Source organism: Ipomoea nil, unplaced genomic scaffold (assembly GCF_001879475.1).
Source record: "Ipomoea nil cultivar Tokyo-kokei standard unplaced genomic scaffold, Asagao_1.1 scaffold3150, whole genome shotgun sequence".
In the NCBI taxonomy this organism is placed as follows: Eukaryota; Viridiplantae; Streptophyta; class Magnoliopsida; order Solanales; family Convolvulaceae; genus Ipomoea; species Ipomoea nil.
The window spans coordinates 600,982-625,655 of record NW_017619578.1 but is presented as its reverse complement, the minus strand read 5'-3'; the positions used below and the strand labels follow the sequence as shown (position 1 = coordinate 625,655).

Genomic DNA, 24,674 nt, shown 5'->3' with positions numbered 1-24,674 from the left:
TATGGAAGGAAATATAAAGTGGATTTAGGTCAATATCAATGCTCTTGTAGAAGATGGGATCTCACAGGTATGCATTTTCTCTATTTTGCTAATTATATTTAGACATAATGAATATATACTAAAATATTAATTACTGTCCACAGGAATCCCTTGCAGCCATAGCATTGCAGCCATTAGGAAGAAAGGAGGCACTCCAGAAGAATATGTTAACAAGTGTTATAGTGTGGAGTCTTATCTGAGATCTTATGAACCAGCCATACTACCAGTTACTTCCTCAGAGTTATGGCACAAGACAGGTCTCCCACCCCCATTGCCACCCAAATATAAAGCACAACCAGGAAGGCCAAAAAAAAGAAGAAGAATAGGACTGGAAGAATCAGCTGCAAATCAAAGTGGAAACAAGGGAAAAGTTGGTGAATTGAAAAGGTGTACTGTGTGCGGAAGGAAAGGCCATAACAAAAGAAGATGTGAAGTTAAAAACCAGCAGGTTAGAAGGGGAAATTTAGTTTAAAAGTGATATTAAATAAACATGTAAAACCTGATTTTTGCAAATAAAACTGTGCAGGCAGGTGAGGAAGAAGCAGAAGCAGAAGCAGCAATAGGAGCAGGGCAAGAAGTGGAAGAACATGATGTTGTTGTTGAAACTCAAGTTCCAACATCTGTACTAGATGAAATGGTAAACAGTCTTTGCTAGATGAAATGTATTATTGAACATGACTATACTGTAAACAGTTTTTGCTAAATTATATCTACAACAAATGTGCAGGCCATGATGAATTCTCAACCAAGTCAGAATGTTGGAAATCCTGGCCCTCAAGTATCATATTTCATTTCGTCACACATGGAACAGCTTCCAACACCAGACAATGTCATTAGGAAGGGGGGAAAAGAATTTGTTACTTTGTCAACTCTACAGAAGAAGAAGATAAAGGTGTCCTAGCATAACAACAAAAAGCAGTCTTAAATTAGATAAAGGTGTCCAAGTAGTTTTGTATTTTGTGGTGAAAGTAGATGAATGCACATCTTTTGGTGAATTATGCCTAACTTTGGCAGTTTTTTGTGATTAAATTAGATGAATGCTTAACTTTGGCAGTTTTTTTTTTTTTTGTGCTTTAGATGAATTCTGCCAAACTTTTGCAGTATTGAGTACTTTTGTAATTGGGCAGAATCAACTCTACTTATGCATTTTGTGCTTTTGATGAATTATGCACAGCTTCTTATGATCCTTTGTGACTTTTTGCAGAATTTTGTGTTTTTTTTTACTATTTGCTTTTTGGCAGTATTTTGTGACTTTTGCACTTTTGTCTCTTATTTGATTTTGGACAGCACATTGTGCTTTAGAACAAGGCTTTTTAAACAAGATTATTAGACAACAACATGAACAAGAAAGCATAATATGAAAATCACCATAAACAACTTCACTTCACTTTTCATTCAAATACAAAATAATATACACAATCACCTAGACACCTATTACAGTTTCATTTTGATCTAGTCTCTAATTTGTAGCAAACACCAATCACTTCATACAAAATACAAAGTGGATTTATTTCAACTGTAATATACCATCACCTGCAATAACAGATTCCCACAGCCCTTTCAAAATTAAGGGAAGTATTAATCCTACACTTAATCCCCCCCAAAAAAGCATATTTCTCCCTCTTTGGTTATTCAAAGAAAATTCCAGCCTAGTAATCTTTACTCTCAGTTGCTGCACCTCAAGCTCCTTCTTTTCCATCTCAATTTCAAGTTTCTGGAATTCAATCTGATGCTTATCCAATCGTTTAAGTAGTCCTCTGATCAATTGTGCTACTCGCTCATTCACATCAAAATCTAACCACTGGAAAAAACGACAACTTCCATGCCCCTGCAATTATCCCAACACACTAAATTTAGGGTTTATTCATAATTATTTTAAAATGAACATTTTCAATCACAATTACTTACACCATATCGTTGACATGCTCGATATCTCTTTCCTGGATTCGCATAGCTCCAAGACATTTTGACTGGTGCAAGAAGACCACAATGACAACGTATCTCCTCCATTGATGAACATGAAAAGCTTTGGCTTACCCCAGACATGTCTTTAAGCAAAATCCCATGTTCTATTAATTAGGGTTGTTAAGGAGAAGAGAAGAAGAAACTAAGAAGAAGGACAAACCTGGTTGTCGGTGGCCGGAGAATAGAAACGGAGATTAGAGGCCGGTCGTAGCAGGTGCGAGCTCTTCGATCGGTGACAGTCTCAATGCAGAGGGGAAATGGAAATTATAAAAAGAAAAAAAGGAAAAATAATGCAATTACATATTTACCCTCATATAACGCCATTGACTAACGGGAATTCACAGATCCGTTACCGGAGGGGTTATAAGTGCACCGTTTTAATAATTGAGGGGCAACATTTACAACCCTCATAATTCAGGAGTAACATTGATAATTGGTCAATTATAGAGGGGCATTTTTTACAATTTTCCCTATATATATATATATATATATATATATATATATATATATATATATATATATATACATATTCTTAATGTATAGTATTATTAGTACAAAATTAATTATACTTGCTTTAATAATTAATTATTAATATTATTGTCTAATAATTATGTATTGTCACCTTTTTGGTGTAATTATTATGGTAATTTATATACATATATATATATATATATATATATATATATTTATTTATTTATTTATTTATTTATTTATTTATTTATTTATTTATTTATTTATAATTAATGTATAATAAAATAAATTATACTTACCTTTAATATAAATTAATTTTTAATATAATTTCCTAATTTTTATTAAAGGTAATTATTTTATCATAATTTTTCTTTCCTTATTTTGTGTAATTATTATGGTAATTGTATGGTAATGTATTTAAATATTGGAAGAGAACAAACATTATAATTAATATAATTAATGAGATTATTATGGTAATTGTCACAATATTTGGTAATTATAATTAATATAATTAATGAAATTGAGAAATATAAGATTTCTTCCGTAGAAATATTTGTGACAATTTCATTAAATTATAATTAATAAAATATAAAATATAATTAAATAAATGAAATTATAAAATTAACAAAACATGAATATTTATAATTTTTTAAATATACATACATACACTTATGCGCTATAATAATTATACAAAATTTAAATGCTACTTTTTAAATTTCTAAACATAATTTTTAATTATAAATCTATCAAAATAAATTATAATTAATGAAATTATATTATAGAATTTTCCTATATACATATAAGGAAATGCGTCCGATTAGAGTTTAAATTTATTAATACAAAATTTAGAATTTATATTTTTTATTGATTTCTAAGTACAATTCTCTTAGTTATTATTATTCATATTTTTAGAATTATAATATATATGAAATACAATTTGAAATAAATCAACTTAATTATATGAAATTTTTAAATAATTCAAATATGTGAACCAATGATTTCAAAATGAAATTAATATACATTTACAAATAAATATAGCATGATTAGATTTACTTTAATTAGTTTTATTTCATTAATGAAATGACTTTTCTTTATCAGTTTTTTATGGGAGACTAAGGGAGTGTTTGGATTGCTGGAAAATATTTTAAAATAAAAATACATACTAATAAAAATAATTTAAAAATATTTTTTAACCCTTCATAACATCTGTAAATCTTATATTTTAAAAAAAAAATACAATTTGATAAATATCATAATTTCTATTTATAATAATTAAAGAAAAGTAAATAATTCAAATATGTGAACCAATGATTTCAAAATAAAATTAATATATAGTTACAAATAAATATAGCATGATTGGATTTACTTTAATTAGTTTTAATTTTCTTAATGAAATGACTTTTCTTTATCAGTTTTTAATTAGAGATTACGGGAGTGTTTAGGTTGCTGGAAAATATTTTAAAAATAAAAATACTTACTAATAAAAAATAATTTTAAAATATTTTTTAATCCCTAAACATGAGAAAATTTTATATTTAAAAAAAATACAATTTGATAAATATCATAAATTAATTATTGCAATATCATTTATGTTTATAATGACAATAATTAAAGAAAATATAAATAATTCAAATATGTGAACCAAAGATTTCAAAATGAAATTAATATATAATTACAAATAAATATAGCATAATTAGATTTACTTTAATTAGTTTTAATTTTTTTATGAAATGACTTTTCTTTGATCAGTTTTTGATTAAAGACTAAGGGAGTGTTTAGGTTGTTGGAAAAAAATTTAAAAATAAAAATAATTTTAAAATATTTTTTAACCCCTAAACATGCAAAAATTTTATATTCTAAAAAAGATACAATTTGATAAATATCATAAATTAATTATTGCATGCGATGGAGAGAACGGAAAACTTGTCTTCCAAGCGATCATCCGAAGATCTGGATCTCTTGGTCCGAAGCACGAAGAAGCCCAAAAGGGCTGAGATCGTGCAACTAGTGCCTACGGTAAGCGATAACGGTGGAGAACAGAGCATGGGCGAAGTGGAGATAGTGCAGGAGACACCGGATGATGCGATGGAGGAAGCGGCTGCCTGGCCTGCGCCGTTGGATCAGACTGGGACGTCGACGACGCCACCTGCGTTAGCTCCGGAGTCGATCCAGGTGGTAGTTGCGCCGTGGAGGACGTACGCGGAAAGTGTGGTCGGACGGTGCAGTGAGAGCCTGGATGCGCATCACGACACCTCTGACCAAGAAACTGACTGCGATGACATTGAAGCAGAGGGGAATGACGACCCCCTCTGCCCCACGATCAGGCTAACCAAGAAGGAAGTGGAAGCGATCCGGGCACCCTGGCGCTCGGCTCTGATTGTTAAGGTGTTGGTCGTCGGGTAGGGTATGCGTACCTCCTCCGGCGACTCACATCTATGTGGAAACCGAAAGGCAACCTGGAGCTAATCGCCATAGCCAACGAATACTTCCTGGTGAGATTCAGTTCGATCGACGACCTCGAGTTCGCAATGTACGAAGGCCCTTGGATGGTTTTAGATCACTACCTGATCATGAAGCCCTGGGAGCCGGACTTCGATCCCTACAATGATGCCACGGAGAAGATTCTGGCCTGGGTAAGAGTTCCTAGCCTACCTGCGGAATATTATAACTCTATTTTTCTCAGGAAATTAGGCAATCGCATCGGCCGGATAGTTGGTGTTGATCAGGCGACGAGCCAAGTGTCTCGCGGCATGTTCGCCCGTTTCTGCGTTGAGCTGGACATGAGAAAGCCGTTGGTCTCTAAATTCACATATGCGGGGAAAGTCAGGTACGTAGCTTATGAAGGCATGCACATGGTGTGTTTTGCATGTGGCTTATATGGGCATGAGAAGGAAGCATGCCTGGATTGGAAGCGTTCATCGCCAGCGGCTGACGGCGACATGGCCGGAAATGTGGAGGCGGAGAATTCCGGTGGCCCGTCGAAGATCGTGCGGCAGGACCCTACCGTAAAACCCGAAGCTCTGGACCCTAAGGTCCCTTTTGGATCTTGGATGCTTGCACCGACAAGGAGGGGGCGACCAGCCTCGAGGAAGCCCGACAATATTAATAAACTTACGGCTGGACAGAAGGAGCGCAGTGCAAATCGTAATGAGATGGTGGCTCAGGCATCGAAATTCGCACTTCTGGCAGAGGATAATGACGTGGACAATAAAGCTGTATAGGTTTTAGATACGGGTAAGAAGGCTTTTGAAGATGTGAGTGAGGAACATATTGGTGAAGAAGGCAGAGATATAGCCAGGCAGTCAGTTACTCCGGTAGTAGGGGGAGCGCGAACACGGAGGCCAAATGTCATTGCTAGGGAAAAACAGATTCAGAATGAACCCTTTATGGCGTAGGGATCAAATGCAGGGGTGGACGCTCCAAGACCACGAATGCAATCTGGGGGTAGATCAAGGAAGGCGGCGGAAGAGGATGAACATGACGTGGTGCGAGGGGCGCAAGGCGATTTGGTAATAAGGTCCACGCGGGTGTATGTTGGTGACACTGGTGGTGCCGCCCCATCACCAGTTTGGCACCATCATATGGAGCATCACGGTGATCCACCGGAGCAATTTGACGACGAGGGAGATATTGTCATGGACCTCGATGGGGTCCCGGCGCAGCACGAGACAGGAGGTAACGGGGTAGCCCAACTTTGAGCCACCCCGATTTTGGTTTTGGTTTTTGGTTTTTGGTTTTTGGTTTTTGGTGTTTTGTGTTGCTTGATTTTGCTTGTTTGGCTTTGGTTTTCTTCCCTTTCCCTTTTTAGTTTTCATGATATCGTGCATGTTTTGGAATTGCCAGGGCGCGGGTGGCAAGCCGTTCCTACGCGTCCTTAAGCACCTCATTAATTCGTATAAACCAGGCATCGTGAGCCTTTTTGAACCTAAAGTCTCGGGTGGCCAAGCGAATGATATTTGCACAAAAATTGGCTTCTCGAACTGGATTAGAGTGGAAGCAGTCGACTTCAGTAGTGGTATCTGGGTTTTCTGGAAAGATCCGATGCAAATCTCAGTTCTTCGAACTCACCCTCAATATGTTTTAATGCAGGTATGCATGCTAGGCCAAACGCCATGGTACCTCGCATCGGTTTATGGAAGTCTGGCACACCATCTGCGCCGGAGGCTTTGGAATGATTTGCGTCAAGTAGAACGTGGTTTTTCGGGACCTTGGCTCGCAGCGGGGGACTTTAACACAGTCCTCAACAAAGATGAGACGAGCAACTATAGCTCGTTCTCATCTTACAGAAGTGCGGATTTCGGAACCTGGATCCAGGATGAAGGGCTCATTGACCTGGGGTTCACAGGGGCCAAGCTTACGTGGGTAAAGAACGGTAATGCAGAGTCCATCAAAGGAGCACGGCTGGATCGGGCCCTTTGTAATACAGAATGGCGTACAAGGTTCCCAGGTGCAAAGGTTACTCACCTAGCTCGCATTGCTTCTGATCATGCTCCTTTATTTTTGCATGTTGATGGGGAAAGACAAAAGGTCCCCCGTGCACCCTTCGTCTTTCAGGCAGCCTGGCTTACTCACACGGGCGTAAACGAAGTAGTTGAACGCGCCTGGAACTCAGACAGAGGGGTCCTGGAGAATACCCGGCGAGTGGCCAGCGAGCTAGCCACCTGGAATATGGAGTCTTTTAGAAACGTGTTCAAACATAAAAGGGTGTTGATGTCCAGAATCAGTGGTATTCAAAAGGTGTTGGCAGGGGCCTACCACAAAGGCCTTGCTAAGCTCGATCTCAAACTCAGGGAGGAGCTCGAGACCGTCCTCCACTAGGAGGAGTTAATCTGGTTTCAAAAATCTAGGGAAGAGTGGATTACCTTCGGGGACAGGAACACGGCTTTCTATCATGCAGCGGCAACGATTCGCAGATCTAGAAATTCTGTCCATGGGCTTAAGAATGACTATGGCGTGTGGCTTACGGAGGAGAAGGATCTTCGGGACCATATCCAAGAGTTCTACATCAATCTCTTCTCAATTGAGCCGAGCGAGGGTAATGTTACTAATCTGGGAGCTCAATTCCCCCGCCTACGCAGGTCGGATTGGATTTGTTTTAACAGGGCGGTCTTAAAAGAGGAGGTCCATCTAGCTCTTAAGGATATGAAACCTTTCAAAGCCCCAGGCCCCGATGGCCTACAAGCAGGTTTCTACCAGCATATGTGGGACGTAGTAGGGGACGACGTTTTTCTCTTGGTAAAAGAGGCATTCGCGACCGGCACCCTTCCGGAAGGCCTAAATGAAACCCTCATTGCCCTGATCCCAAAAGTCAAGGACCTGGAAAGTATAAAGCAATTTAGGCCCATCAGTTTGTGTAATGTGATCTACAAAATCGTCACGAAGACCATCACCAATCGCCTGAAGAGAATCCTTCCAAAGATAGTAGGCCCTTTCCAAAGCTCGTTTGTACCTGGACGTCAAATTTCGGATAATGTCCTAATCTTTCAGGAAGTTATGCACACAATCCGTGAAAAGCAGGGAGCGAAGGGGTATATGGCAATCAAACTTGACCTAGAGAAAGCATATGACCGTCTATCGTGAAGTTTCATTCAGGATACCCTAGAATGGGCGAGCTTCACTTCACCTTTAAAGGACCTCATGATGACTTGCATCCGAACTCCCCGCCTTTCAATTATCTGGAATGGGGAGCGTTTGGAACCTTTCTATCCGAGCCGAGGCATTAGACGGGGTGATGCCATGTCACCAGTAATTTTCATTTTATGCATGGAGAGATTGAGCCAACTGATTGTTACTGAGGCCAACAGGCAAAAATGGAAAGGTATCAAACTTGTTTCTAATGGACCAACACTAACACATCTTTGTTTTGCAGATGACATGGTTCTTTTCACGGAGGCTACGAGTGAGCAGGTCGAGGTGGTCAAGGATTGTCTGGACCGTTTCTACGGGGCCTCGGGCCAGAAGATAAGTCTGAACAAATCCCAAGTCTTTTTCTCGAAGAATACGGAATCAGGGCTGGCGGATGAAATTTCCAATCAGTTAAATATTGCCCATACGACCGATCTGGGAAAATATTTGGGTGTGTCGTCGTTTCACGGTAGGATCACCTGTGCCACCTTCGCGGGCCTCCTTGAAAGGATCTCAAGCCGTCTTGAAGGATGGAAAGCGAAGACGTTATCTTTAGCAGGACGGGTGGTGCTAGCCAAATCTGTTCTCAACGATGTCCCAGTCTACACTATGCAAACTACTGCATTGCCCAAGAGTGTTTGTATGGAAATTGAAAAGAGGACGAGAAGCTTCATCTGGGGTGGAAGTAGCACGGCGCGCAAGATGAGCCTAGTGAACTGGGAACTAGTGATGACGGCAAAGGATGCTGGTGGCCTAGGAGTTAAGCGGCTCACTGAGTTGAACTTGGCCTATATGTCAAAACTTGGTTGGCGCCTCAAGACAGAAGCTGAAAGTTTGTGGGCACGGACACTTAACACAAAGTACGGCGTATCAGGCGACATTTCGAGTCATCATCCTGGCAGACGCAAAACATCGAACGTGTAGCGTGGCATCCTTGCGGCTGCGGACTTTGTTAAGGAAGGATCGAGACAAATTGTTAGAAATGGGAGATCAACCAAATTTTGGATGGACAAATGGATTATGCCAACTCCTTTATATGATTATCTGGGCACACCGCTCGCCCTCCCAGACCTTTATGCGAATGTAAGAGATTATAGGGAAGATCATCGTGGCTGGAAATGGGAGCATCTGAACAACATCCTGCCGGACGAGATTAAGCAACGTGTTGGTCCCGATAGGGTGGTGAAAGTCTAGAGGGGGGGGTGAATAGACTTTCAAGCTTTTTCAAATTAAATAACTCTTCGGTAACTTCAACTCTAAGTAACAAGTAAATAGAGCAAGTTTGTACTGCACAGCGGAATAATAGTAAAGAGTTATGCCCAACTAGTAAATTAAGTGTGCAAGTATAAGTAAGATAGGTACAAATGATATGTAAAGTGACAGAGATATCTTGAATATATAAAGGAGATGGTGCACTCAATATATAATAACAATATTCAAGATTGTAAATAAATATCGTGTCACGTCGTCCGTGTGACGAATGTTACATGCAGCACGTCAAACTTGCTTAGAATAAATTAGTATTTAAGCTCGAGAAGTTTGAGTCACATGCATACGTGAGAACACACTAAACCCGGATGATTAAGATTAACTGTGGATAGTAAACGGGTTAGTCGGATGAGATAGATAGATATAGCAAATAATGTAAGTGCGGTATGTAAATGAGAGAGACAATTTATAGTGGTTCGGAAGTGGCGTAATCTTCCTAGTCCACTTTTCTCCTTTCACGTCTAGGAGAAATTCACTATTTTCCACACACAGTTACAATAGTGAACAAGTGCTACACAGGCACTTCTTCCGGATGTCTTGCACACAGCTACACCCTGCTCCGAGTGTCTCGCACACAGCTACACTCAACTCCGAGTATTTCGCACACAGCTATACTCAACGCCAACTAAGTGTCTTGCACACAGCTACACTTAGCAACTACGAGTGTTTTGCACACAGCTACACTCACTAGAGTATTTTGCACACAGCTATACTCTTTCTACAATTTACAAATACAAGGATTTGTATTTCTCTCTCCAACTAGATTTGAGACTATTCAGACTAAGTCTCTTAGAATATTTTGAGCACTAGCACTTTTGAATTTTGCACTTGTATTGCACTTCTATCTCGTTCACCTCTGCTCCCCACACACTTTGTCTTCAAGTCTTCATGGCTTTTTATAGTCAATCAAATATATCCGTTGGAGTGGGATAATTTGATATTTGAAATTTGAATCTTCATAGCCTGATATTGTTGACAATAGTAGGTCTTCAATTTTGATTTGATTGTCAACTTGCCTGACAAAGTAATTCTTTAGCACAACTTTGATTTTCTAGTTGTTTCTAAAAATATTACTTTAATTGTCAATTTGAATATCCAACGAATCTTTGAAATAAATTCATCTGATAGAATTTATTTCTAGGATAAGTTTTTATATTCATGCCTTCATAAATATTTTTCCGTTCTGATCAAATGTCTTTCAGGCAATTTTGGAGTCTTGTGGCATGTGGGTGGACTTGGAGTAAATTCCTTCGAATTTATCCAATTTCTGATCATCTTGCTCTTTTGCCACATTGTGCTCCTTTGACTTGAACATCGTGCTCCTTGACTTTGAACATTGTGCTTCTTTCGATACATTGTGCTCTTCTGACAACATTGTGCTTCTTAGACAACATTGTGCTTCTTAGGTGACATTGTGCTCTTCTGACAGCATTGTGCTTCTTAGGTAGCATTGTGCTCTTCTGACAGCATTGTGCTTCTTAGGTGGCATTGTGCTCCTTTCAGATTTGGTCACATTGTGCTCCTTTCAGATTTGGTCACATTGTGCTCCTTTAGTAAGCATCGTGCTCCTTCGGACACATTGTGCTGCTCTTTTGAACACATCGTGCTCTTTTAAAATCTGCCTTATAAAAAACATAGGTCCTTGGGGGGAATCAATCTCAGGTGTGATCGTTTAGAGTAAGGACCTCTACCATTTCACCGTTAGGCTCATCCAATCATTCTTTGCAACGCCATTACTTTATGCTTCTTTCACGGATGAATACTCGTAGGACCAAAATTAATTTCTCAAATTAATTTTGTTCTTCCTATGGTAGATTCCTTCTGATTTCAATATTCTGATTTATGATGTTTGTACTAAAGACTTAAAAACTAAGGGGATCTAAAGATACATTTGGCTCATCAAAACTTACAAAAATATTCCTATCAATTTTCCCCCTTTTTGATGACGCCAAAACCTATACTCAGTCATTTGGCTTGTCTTTTAAAACAATTATTTTTCAAAAGATTTTATTTTCATTGACATAGCCAAGATGAGTTTAACAAATGATTTTGACTCTAGGAAAGGTATTTTTAGCCACTATATTCCTATTTCGCATTTTTGGAATTTTAATGATAATGAATTTTTGCATTTTTCCAATTCATGCGATTTGATACACTCTAAGCTAAAAATATTACCTTTCAAGACAAATAATAAAATTAAGAAACAACTTAATAGCATCATAAACAGATAATTCAAATCATTCCAAATTGTTTCATGGGTTCATGTACCCGTGGACCACAAAAAATTGTACCAATCATACAAATCATCTAATCACTTTGTTTCTCTTTTCCTTGAGCACATTGTTAATATGGTTCTGAACATCAACGAAATTGTCACTAATGGCAAAGTTGTTGCATACCTGCCCAACTGAATAGTAGTTGAAAGCTTCAGTGATGTTGCTCCCGGGCAGTATACCTTCCTCATACCATATGATGCACTCTTCTAGACTTTTTCCATCTTGTAGCTCGGCATCATTGACTTTGATGTAGTCCCTTAGAACCATAATCATCAAGGCTCTAGCATAGCTTTGAATTCTTCTGAAATTTTCACTTGAAACCCACATGTTTTGATCACTAGGACCACTTTTCTTCATTCCTTTTGGTAGATCATTCAAAGTCACCAACTTTGGCATTTCAACTCTACCATCTCTCGGTGTGGATTCCAAATAAAGAGCTGCACGGTTGTACCAATTTATTTGCTCAATGTTTCCTCCTGCACAAACAATATCACGAAAAGAACGGTTAGTGGTATTTGCACTGCTTGATCCTCCTGGACTGCCAGCTTCACCACCACCGAACCAATACTCTAATCCTCCTCTTCTTGGTGCATTTCTTCCGCAGATCTGCCTCCTCCACCTCTACTACTGCTTGTGCCAACATTTCTGCTAGCCATGGCAGTCATCATCATCTCAATCATGCTCTCCAAATGACTGAATCTCTCTTCCCCCTTTTTGGCGTAATCAAGAAGTGTATGAACCGATTCACGAAGAGATGAAATGGATTCGGAAATATTCTCATAAGAACCCCGAAGACAGCCCACTTTGGTGTTAACTGAGATGAGATCCGTGTGGACATCACTAATCTGCTTTTCATGTTGATGAACAACATTGAGAATACCTTGGCTTTGGCTCACGGCAATTGCTTCATTTGCCTTTCCAGAATTCTTGAGGATTTGGGAAAGTTGGATATAGAACTCATTGAGTTGCCCTTTGACATTGTTATTCAAACTTCCAACTTGTCTTTCAAGTGCTTGGTGGGTATCAATCAAATGTTGTTGACTTCTCCGATTTTCATCAAAAAATGCTTCGAATTTTCCACCTTGAATATTGACAACTTGATCCACATGAGTGTAGATCCCTTGAAACATGCTCTCCATTCGGTCAACAAGGCTTAAGACAACATTCTCCAGATTTTTTAATTTCTCATTTGTAGGTGTGCTATCAAGTTCTTGTTCTTCTCGGGATGAGGGAAAACACCTTGCTCCTTCTTGAGCAAAATTGGCTTCAAGCATGTGAGATTGAGCTTGATTTTCCACTAGATTTCCTTCCCTTTCCGGAGTGTGTAGCACGTGAGTGTCACCATGTGCACTTTCTGCATTAATAGATTGAATTTCCTCCGTATGTTGACTAGCTTGCATGGCATTTTGGTCTTGACTTATTTCAGTGAGATTTAACACACTCACATCATATAAGCCACTATCCATCAAATGTACACCATACGTGACATTTTCTTCAACATCCCTTGTCACAAATTCGGCCATATCAACTAAAAAATTTTCTTCAGTAGGCAAATCACCTTGAACAGTGCAGTCAACAGTAGCTTCGGCCAATTTGGCTTTCAATTTATTCACAAATGCTCCATTCACCGTAGACAGCAAGGTTGCATGGCAAACATCAAAATTGCCAATCCAATTTAATGAAAACAAATCTTCTTCATGCATACTTGGTCCCTTAGTCATCAACTCATCATAAGGACCAAGTCTCCATTTTCTCCAATTTAGGACTCTACGGTATTCATTCACTAATACAAAGTCTAAACCTTCAACTTGATGAATCTCCTCATTCAACATTGTTTCCAATTCGGCAATTTGGGAAAAAGGATTTAAGAGACTTTGGCTTGCATTTGGGTTAAGACATGTGATAGGATTTTGGCTTGTGGTAGGGTTAAGGCTTGAGGTAGGGTTATGGCTTGTGTTTGGATTTTGGCTTGATGTAGGGTTTTCATGGGATTGAGAGGGTAGACCAAGAATTTCTGCAACTGGTCTTTTTCTAGCTGGGATACCTCTCGGCTTCCTCTTTCTTTTGGAATTTAGATCACTAATCACTTCATGATCTTTAAACAAGATTCTATTACTCCCAAAAGGCTTCTTTGACCTCATAGTCAACCCTTTTCTTTTGATAATCTCACCAATGAGCAAACCGAACCCTAATATACGATTGAACTTCCCATTCCTTATTTTTGCACCTTTCACAAAGTGTGCAATTCGGCTCAAGACAAGCTTACTCCAATCACCCCTAACAACATTCATGATAGCATGTACATAACCAATTCTTACGGGTGAAATATCTTCCATGTTATTTAATTTGCACAACACACATTTGTAGAGAATTTTAACAAGCATTTCATACTCCAACTTCAGCTCAGATTTTTGACCGGAAAGATTTGGTTCGAGAGAGGCATTCTCATTCCGAATTTCTGTCCAAATTTCCGTATGATCATATAAATGAACATCTAAGTCCAACAGTGGTTGTTCTGGACTAGATATGGGCAGTCCAAAGGTTGTGTGTAACTCGTGTTCATCAATGGTGATGAGAGTTCCATTCACGGTGGACTCAATGGTCCATCCAACAACCTTGGCATTCATATAAAGCTCTGCTACATCTTCATCATAAAATCCAGAATATGAGTAAGAACATAACCTCATTAGATTGCTTTGTTGAAGTGCATTGTTGATTCTTTGTGCAAGATGAGAGTTCTCGGCTTCTTTGAGGAATCCTTGAGGGTCAAAACTTCCTCCGGCCTTGATCCCACTGCTAGCTTTGTAAGGTTGAGTTGTGTGGTGTGTTCTTCATTCGGTTGTGAGCTTGTATCTCCAATGGTGGCCATAATGCGATTGATATTTTTAGGAGATTTGAGGGATTGAGAATTTTTGGAAGAAGAGGTTTGTATTTCGGCTATGGAAGATGAAAGGCTTTTGAAAATTTGAGTGTGATGGTGGCTTCTCCAACCGATTGGGTAGAAAAGAGGTGTCTTTACAGAAATATCCTCACAATTAAATGTTGACTTTTAATAAGTGAGGGGTATTTTTGATATTCCAATAGCTTCCAACCTTTGACCTAACTGATAGTTAGTTTAGGTTATATATTCTCCATCCAATTTGTCTGCTGATGTGGCGCCAAAAATTTAGATACTCGGACTGATTTTACCTGAAATAAAATTCAAAGAGCACTAAATCTGTTCGAAAATAATATGTATGTATCTACACGTTTTTATGTAGATGGAAGAAAGAGAAATCTATTCTTTCTAGACTATTTATTGTGCACAACTACCATAAAAAGGTGTTCTCATTTAAGACATTCTATCATCACACCATCTTATCACTCTTAAATGGTAAGATTTGGCATATCTAAATGATTTCTACTTGTATATATGTATATAGATATACGGTTAGAAAGATATATAAGCACTATGTGCTTTAACACCATTTAATAGATATAGGTGGACTTTAAAAAGATGTGACATTTTTTGCATGTGTGACACATAGGCACGAAAATTTAAATCAGATAAAGTGTCGAAATATCAGATGAAAAATTGAGCTTATAATTAGAATAGAGTTTAGAAACTTAGCTCAATTCAATCATGCCCATTTCGTGTCTCAATTTCGAAAATCTTGATTCACACAGAGGCTTTGTGAGAATATCAGCTAATTGATTCTCAGTCGGGATATATTCGATTGATAATTCCTTCTTTTCAACATGATCCCGGATAAAATGATGTCTCACATCAATGTGTTTTGTTCTTGAATGTAACACGGGATTATGTGTTATGGCAATAGCACTTGTATTGTCACACAATATATTGACATTTTCACAATTCACGCCATAATCTTTCAGCTGTTGTTTCATCCAAAGAATTTGCGCACAACAACTTCCAGCAGCTATATATTCAGCTTCGGCTGTACTTGTAGCTATGGAGTTTTGCTTTTTGCTGAACCATGAAACCAACCTTCCCCCTAAGAACTGGCACGTTCCTGAGGTACTTTTGCGATCGATTTTACATCCCGCAAAATCTGCATCTGAGAAACCAGTTAGTGTAAAATTACCTTCTTTGGGATACCATAATCCCACATTAACTGTTCCTTTTAAGTATCGGATGATTTTCTTGGTAGCAAGAAGATGACTCTCTTTTGGCTTTGACTGGAACCTAGCACATACTCCCACTGAATAAGATATATCTGGTCGACTTGCAGTGAGGTATAGTAATGATCCAATCATTCCTCGATATTTTGTTTCGTCAACATCCTTGCCTTCATCATCTTTATCTAATCGTAAAGATGTGCTCATCGGGATCTTGATTGAGGATTTTCCATCTTGACCGAATTTCTTTATAAGATCTTTCGTGTATTTGGCCTGATTGATGAATATTCCTTCATTGAGTTGCTTTACTTGTAAACCAAGAAAGTAGTTCAACTCTCCCATCATGCTCATCTCAAACTTATTCTGCATGAGCTTAGAAAATTTCTCACAAAGAATTTTATTAGTACTTCCAAAGATAATATCATCAACATAAATTTGTACCAATAAAATGTGATCATTTTCTTGAATTCTAAATAAGGTTTTATCAACAAGGCCTTTTGTGAAACCACAGTTAATTAGGAACGTTGATAGGGTGTCATACCAAGCTCTCGGTGCTTATTTTAACCCATATAACGCCTTCTTTAATCTGTAGACCTTATTAATATCACCTTTTACCTCGAAACCGGGAGGTTGCTCAACGTAGACTTCCTCTTCAAGTAATCCGTTTAAAAATGCACTTTTCACGTCCATTTGATAGACAGTGAAATTCTTGTATGCGGCATAAGCTAGAAATATTCTGATGGCTTCTAGTCTTGCAATGGGTGTAAACGTTTCATCGAAATCTATGCCTTCTTCTTGTGAATATCCTTTTGCCACTAAACGTGCTTTATTTCGAATGACGATTCCATCCTCATTAGCTTTATTCCGAAAGACCCATTTTGTTCCAATTACATTGTAATTTTCAGGTCTTGGAACTAATTCCCATACGTCATTTCTCTTAAACTGTTCAAGCTCTTCTTGCATTGCATTGATCCAATCTGGATCACTTAGTGCTTCTTCAATGCTTGTGGGCTCCACCTGAGAAAGAAAACAAGAGAATAAAGAATTTATACTTGAGGACCTTGTTTTTACTCCTTCTCGTGGATCTCCAATCACTAGCTCTGGAGGGTGATTTTTGAGCCATCTCAAGTCGGGTTGTAGGTTGCATGGGCTTTCCATGTTTCCTTGCTCAGTAGGTAAGTTGGAGGTAGACACATTTTGCTCATCAGATTGATCTCCAATTTGTATATTGACTTGAGAGTTTTGATTTTCCACGTGTGCATCTTCATTGGCTTCCACGTGTTCTTCACTATTGCAATCAATGTCCAATTGCTCCATACCCTGTACAATTTGATCTTTAAAAGATATGTCAGCATCATTAAATGATTTTTCAACTTGACAAATCTCCTGATCATTTTTGTTGCTTTAGGTTTCCTTCATATGAGCTTCATCAAATGTGACATGAATTGATTCTTCTACCACCATTGATTTCTTGTTCAATACTCTGAATGCTTTACTGGTAGATGAATATCCCAAAAATATTCCTTCATCTGCACGCTCATCAAAAGTCTTTAGATATGTTTTTCCATTATTAAGAATAAAACATTTGATACCAAAAGTATGGAAATAGTTGAGTTTAGGTTTTCTCCCTTTCCATAATTCGTACGGAGTCTTATTGTAAGACTTATGTATCAAGCTCCGATTTTGTGTGTAGCAAGCGGTGTTGATTGCTTCAGCCCAATATCTTTTAGGTAGCTCGGCTGACGTAATCATCACTCGTGCGGCTTCTTTTAGCGTTCTATTTCTTCTTTCGGCTACACCGTTTTGTTGAGGTGTACGTGCGGTAGATAGTTGATGTAGAATTCCTTGGGAATTGCAGTAGGCTTCAATCACTTGATTCACGAACTCAGTTCCACGATCCGTTCGGATTTTTGCAATTTTCAAGTCTTTCTCATTTTGTAGTAGCTTTAGTAGCTCTGGCAACTTTTGCTCCACTTCATTTTTCTTTTTGAGAAATATTGTCCATGTGTACCTGGAAAAGTCATCAACAACAACTAGTGTATATTTCTTACCACTTAGACTTGCTGGGTCTACTGGACCAAATAGATCCATGTGTAGTAGACTTAGCGGTCTTGTTGTAGATTCTTGAGCTTTGGATTTGAAAGATGACTTGACTTGCTTTCCTCTTTGGCAAGCATCACATATTTGATCTTTCTTGTAGACAATGTCGGGTAGACCTTCAACTAATTTGTTTCTTGCTAGCTTGTTGATAGTCTTGAAGTTTAGATGATTCAACTTCTTGTGCCATTCCCAACTTGTTGCGTGTGAGTTGTTTGCTAGTAGACACACTGATTCTTTTGTTGTGTTCCAATCCACAACGTACATATTTTTCTTTCTTATTCCTTCGAGAACAACTTCTCCTGTGGAATTATTTTTCACTTGGCACTTCTCTTTGAAGAACTCTACTAGATATCCTTTGTCACAAAATTGACTTGTACTTAACAAGTTGAATTTTAGACCTTCAACAAAGGATACATCTTCGATTTTCAAACCATTTCGAAATATTGTACCGATTCCTTTTGTTATGCCGTATTGTTCATTTCCACCGAATACGACTTTTGGTCCTTCGATATTTTTAAGATTCACAAGACTTGATTTATTTCCAGTCATGTGTCTAGAACATCCACTATCGAAGTACCAAACTTCCTGCAAATGAATTAAACATTTTTAGGTACCCAACTTGACTTGGGTCCTTGGGTGTTACTCATTTTTGGTACCCAAATCCACCTTGTACTCACTGATCTAAGTTTAGGTGATTGGTAACCATTAAACACATTATAATCATATTTAATTTTTGAAAACATTTTTTGTGCCGGTTTTTGAAAATTGACTCGATTTCTTGGCACGTGGGATATAGATTGTTTGGGCCTGTGATAAGCATTAAATCTGGACTTAGTCCATGGTTTAATATTTCCAAACCAATCTTGTTTAGAGGGATAGAATCTCCCTGCCCCAATCCTCGGATTTCTTCCCATTTTCCTATGAGGTACAAATGATATGTAAAGTGACAGAGATATCTTGAATATATAAAGGAGATGGTGCACTCAATATATAATAACAATATTCAAGATTGTAAATAAATATCGTGTCACGTCGTCCGTGTGACGAATGTTACATGCAGCACGTCAAACTTGCTTAGAATAAATTAGTATTTAAGCTCGAGAAGTTTGAGTCACATGCATACGTGAGAACACACTAAACCCGGATGATTAAGATTAACTGTGGATAGTAAACGGGTTAGTCGGATGAGATAGATAGATATAGCAAATAATGTAAGTGCGGTATGTAAATGAGAGGGGCAATTTATAGTGGTTCGGAAGTGGCGTAATCTTCCTAGTCCACTTTTCTCCTTTCACGTCTAGGAGAAATTCACTATTTTCCACACACAGTTACAATAGTGAACAAGTGCTACACAGGCACTTCTTCCGGATGTCTTGCACACAGCTACACCCTGCTCCGAGTGTCTCGCACACAGCTACACTCAACTCCGAGCATTTCGCACACAGCTATACTCAACGCCAACTAAGTGTCTTGCACACAGCTACACTTAGCAACTACGAGTGTTTTGCACACAGCTACACTCACTAGAGTATTTTGCACACAGCTATACTCTTTCTACAATTTACAAATACAAGGATTTGTATTTCTCTCTCCAACTAGATTTGAGACTATTCAGACTAAGTCTCTTAGAATATTTTGAGCACTAGCACTTTTGAATTTTGCACTTGTATTGCACTTCTATCTCGTTCACCTCTGCTCCCCACACACTTTGTCTTCAAGTCTTCATGGCTTTTTATAGTCAATCAAATATATCCGTTGGAGTGGGATAATTTGATATTTGAAATTTGAATCTTCATAGCCTGATATTGTTGACAATAGTAGGTCTTCAATTTTGATTTGATTGTCAACTTGCCTGACAAAGTAATTCTTTAGCACAACTTTGATTTTCTAGTTGTTTCTAAAAATATTACTTTAATTGTCAATTTGAATATCCAACGAATCTTTGAAATAAATTCATCTGATAGAATTTATTTCTAGGATAAGTTTTTATATTCATGCCTTCATAAATATTTTTCCGTTCTGATCAAATGTCTTTCAGGCAATTTTGGAGTCTTGTGGCATGTGGGTGGACTTGGAGTAAATTCCTTCGAATTTATCCAATTTCTGATCATCTTGCTCTTTTGCCACATTGTGCTCCTTTGACTTGAACATCGTGCTCCTTGACTTTGAACATTGTGCTTCTTTCGATACATTGTGCTCTTCTGACAACATTGTGCTTCTTAGACAACATTGTGCTTCTTAGGTGGCATTGTGCTCTTCTGACAGCATTGTGCTTCTTAGGTAGCATTGTGCTCTTCTGACAGCATTGTGCTTCTTAGACAACATTGTGCTTCTTTCAGATTTGGTCACATTGTGCTCCTTTAGCACACATTGTGCTCTTTTAAAATCTGCCGTATATAAAACATAGGTCCTTGGGGGGAATCGATCTCGGGTGTGATCGTTTAGAGTAAGGACCTCTACCATTTCGCCGTTAGGCTCATCCGATCATTCCTTGCAACGCCATTTCTTTATGCTTCTTTCACGGATGAATACTCGTAGGACCAAAATTAATTTCTCAAATTAATTTTGTTCTTCCTATGGTAGATTCCTTCTGATTTCAATATTCTGATTTATGATGCTTGTACTAAAGACTTAAAAACTAAGGGGATCTAAAGATACATTTGGCTCATCAAAACTTACAAAAATATTCCTATCACAACGTTTGGTGAGTGTTGTCCTGGCGGAGGACTGCAGTCCGGACAGGGTCGGATGGAGTTTTGAAGATGATGGACGTTTTTCAATCCGAACAGCGTATAAGATGATAGTAAATAATCCTGAGACGAACACGGAGGGGTATTGGCGCAACCTGTGGCGTCTACGGGTCCCGGCTAGAATCACCATGTTTCTTTGGTTGGTGCACCATGGGCGCATCCTCACCAACGCTGAACGAGTTAGACGACATCTAACAATTGACAAGTTTTGTTTTCGTTGTGCAGGAAAGTTAGAAGACCTGGACCACCTCTTTCGCTTCTGCCCGGCAGCGACAAGTGTCTGGGAAACCGATTTGCACTGGCGCACCTTTGACAGGCTTCAATCACTCAGCTGGAGCGAATGGTTGGAGACGAATCTTAAAGGCGAGTTGAGCTGAGGATTTCCGCCCGACTGGCCAAAGCGATTTTGCACTCGACTGTGGTGGCTTTGGCGTTGGCGGAATGCTGAGGTCTTCAGATCGCAAACGATGGACGTGAGGCAAAAGTCAGTTTGGCTTGCGCAGTGTGATAGTGAAACTAAAGCTGCTTTCGCTAAGCGGGTGAACCCGACCAGGGGGCATGCTACTCGCACCGATGGCCAAGTGGGATGGACGAAGCCGGACGCAGGGTGGCTAAAGCTTAATATCGATGGATGCAGTAAGGCGAACGGCATGGCCGGTTGCGGTGGGCTGCTCAGAGACTCAAATGGAACGTGGTACCGAGGGTTCTCTTCCAACCTTCGGCAATGCAAGGCGATTAACGCGGAAGCTTGGGGAGTATGGCAAGGCCTATGCATGGCAACGGAGTACGACGTGACAAAGCTGATCGTTGAATGTGACTCTAAGAGACTTGTGGAGATTCTTTGCCAAGGAAACTCTGACCATCTCTCACCACCAATGTGATTGGTCGATGCTGGCAGGAGTCGAAGAAAATCCCGGAGGTGGTTTTCAAGCATACGCTCAGAGAAGGAAATGTGGTGGCGGATAAACTGGCTACGGCAGCGTTGAATCACCAGCTAGGTGTGCGGGTCCTTTTTTGACGTTCCAAGTGAGTTATGCGATGTTGTTCGCCTCGACAAGCTCGGAGTTAACGTCACACGACGTGTCCCTAGAGGTCCTCCTGGGAATTGAGTTTGATGTGTTTTCGTGGGGTGTCCCCCCTCCCTCCTAAAGAAAAACAAAATAATAAATTAATTATTGCAATATCATTTATGTTTACAATGAGAATAATTAAAGAAAAAATAAATAACTATCTATAATATATTAATAAAAGTAAAATCCTCCTTTACAACATTCTAGTCCAAATTAATATGAATATTAATTAGTTAGTAAAAAATTAATAAAGCTTAATCGGTAACAAAAATTTTATATGAATTAACTAATATCTAATTAATTGTTACCACAGATTAAAATCAATACGTACATAAAATAGAAAATGGTTACCAAATTTTGAGAATAATTAAATTATTATATTTTTGTGAAAATAATGAACACAAATTCTGCGTAATAAATAAGAAAATTCGTTTGAAATTCTGCGTAATTTTATAAAGAAATGATAATTTATTAATTATTATTTACGCCAATTTACGCTATTAATAAAAGTAAAATCCTCCTCTTCCACATTTCCGCCCAAATTAATATGAATATTAATTAATTGGTAAAAAAAATTAATAAAGCTTAAGTGGTAACAAAATTTTATATGAAACCCGAAACACTGAAAACTCTGAAAACACTGAAAACTCGGAAAATATTTTCCAGAAGTCATTTTCCGGGTTTCCAAAAACACCCTTATATGAAAATTAACTAATATCTAATGAATTTTTATCACAAATTAAAGTTAATATGTACTTAAAAATGGAAAATGGTTATCAAATTCTGAGAATAATTAAACCATTATAATTGTGAGAATAACAGAAACAAATTTTGTGTAATAAATGGGAAAATCCATTTAAAATTCTATGTAATTTTATAAGGAAATAATAATTTATTAATTATTATTTACACCAATCTATATATATACTATTAATAAAAGTAAAATCTTCAATTAAAATGTCTTTCACCATTTTGATACGAGATTGCCCTTCAAGTTCTAACGAAAACAATTAATGTTGATGCTCGCATATGCCATGACTATCAACAAAAGTCAGGGTCAAACACTAACTCACGTTGAGTTATTACTGAAAAAAAATTAATCTTTAATCACGGTTAATTGTATGTGGCTTTTTTCCCGAGTCACCCATCCTGATGGTCTGATGGTTTTAGCTCTATACGAGAATGGATGGGTGACATTATATCAAGCCAGTGATATTATGTTTTTTTATATACAAAGATGACAAAATTGCTATATATCTACATAGAAAATATATCTTCCGTATAAATAATTTCTATAACTGGGTTGCTAGACAACGAGCTAATTAACCCAATTAATACAAATCCTAAACACTGATATATAAAATCTCTAAAGTTGCAGCACCAAATGCGTATATCTACACGTTAGCTATTAATTGGACAATTATTTGCTTGAATTCAAGCAATGATAACATCAGAAAACATAATCGGTTCAACTCAATTCTTCAATTATATTATATAATATTCGATGTTATACAATTGTATATCGATCTAAATATTTTTAAAATGTTATAACAAATTCATCCCGTGCGTTGCACAGACGAAAATACTAGTATTTACTTTAAAAACATAATCTTAGAGTTGGACTACCTCAACTTTCACTCAGACTTCCATAAAGCTTCGGTTGATTACTCTTATACATGCTTTGTTAGAAATCATTGTAAGAGCATTATTTCTTCTATTGAGAAGGTGTTAGTTCGCCATGTTAGTTGATTAGCAAATCAAATTGCTCATATGTTAGCAAGAAACTCAGGTTCTTATGCTGGTTTGAGGTAGTGGGTCTCCATCCCTCTAAGGTGTATTTCTATTATTATTTCCAGTTAATAGCATTGCATCGTTCCTTTTCAAAAAAATAATAATTACCTAAATTATCAACTATACTTTTAATATAATATGAATTTTAAATTATGAATTTATTTTAAAAAATTATATACTATTATTTAAAAAATATTTCAATATAAGTAAATTTTTATGTTAAGTATTATTGATGTATATATTACGAATGGAGCCGAACCGACTTGAGAACACTGAGCAAGAACGAGGCCCCGGGGCGACGTTACGTGCCTGATCCGTCCGCCTCGACACGAGGCCCCGGTGAGCGCCTCGGCGTGAGGTCTCATGGCCTTGCCATGAGACCTCAGCAGCTGCCTCGACACGAGGCCTCGGCGCGGGGGCTCAGTAGGAGGTCGGCAGAGGACCTCGGCGCGAGACCTCGACAGGAGGTCGGCAGAGGACCTCGGCGCGAGACCTCGGCAAGAGGTCGACAGCCGACCTCTGCCGCGTTGCCTGGTCTCCGGATCGGGCGCGGTCAAAGCGAGGGACAACCGTCCTCCCGACACTACAAGAAAAATCGCGATTCGCGACGGAGAAAACGTGAAATTCCGTCGTGAATCACGTTTTGCGACGAAATTTTGTATTTTTGTGACAGAATTCATTTCGTAGTCTCCAGGCTTGTCGTATTTCATTTTGCAACGAAAATAATTCGTCGCAAGCATTAGCGACGGAAAACAGCAACGGAATTTCCTGTCGCAAATTTGGTAACAGATATCATTCTATCGCGAGTTCGTCGCGGTTTTGGCAATGGATATGTTTCCTTCCATCGCCATCGCGTGAAAAATATTCCATCGTGAAACTCATATTCCGTCGCCTATTGCTGTCGGGAAATATAACGACGAAAATAATTGTTGTCGTGATTTCATCGCTAATCTTTCCGTAACAAATTTCATATTCCGTCTTAAAATTCCATCGTAATAAAAGGACGGAACAAATTTTTGTCACGTCTTCATCAATAGATATTCTGTTACAAAGTTTGTTAAAATTTTGTATTTAAAATATTAATATACAATTATATTTATAAATAAAAACACTATTAAAATTAAAATACAATATAATTTGTAATATAAAAGTAATACTACTTTATAGTTTAAAAAAAAAAAAACAAATTGAATGTTATA

The 24,674-nt window shown here is 38.0% G+C and overlaps 3 protein-coding genes across 3 annotated transcripts; 2 read left to right on the top strand and 1 right to left on the bottom strand.

The window, feature by feature from the left end:
* Positions 1-1,546: 1,546 nt before the first annotated feature.
* On the bottom strand, positions 1,547-2,100 carry LOC109167351. The gene is made up of 2 exons (XM_019316370.1): positions 1,948-2,100; positions 1,547-1,867 (listed from the first exon to the last, which is right to left on the bottom strand). Exons 1-2 carry the CDS (start codon positions 2,083-2,085, stop codon positions 1,547-1,549), a joined length of 459 nt encoding a protein of 152 aa, XP_019171915.1. The 5' UTR covers positions 2,086-2,100.
* Positions 2,101-4,910: 2,810 nt separating this feature from the next.
* Positions 4,911-5,696, top strand: LOC109167348. The gene has a single exon (XM_019316369.1). It carries the CDS (start codon positions 4,911-4,913, stop codon positions 5,694-5,696), a length of 786 nt encoding a protein of 261 aa, XP_019171914.1.
* Positions 5,697-5,906: 210 nt separating this feature from the next.
* Positions 5,907-8,055, top strand: LOC109167347. The gene is made up of 3 exons (XM_019316368.1): positions 5,907-6,150; positions 6,284-7,281; positions 7,417-8,055. Exons 1-3 carry the CDS (start codon positions 5,907-5,909, stop codon positions 8,053-8,055), a joined length of 1,881 nt encoding a protein of 626 aa, XP_019171913.1.
* The last annotated feature ends 16,619 nt before the right edge of the window (positions 8,056-24,674 follow it).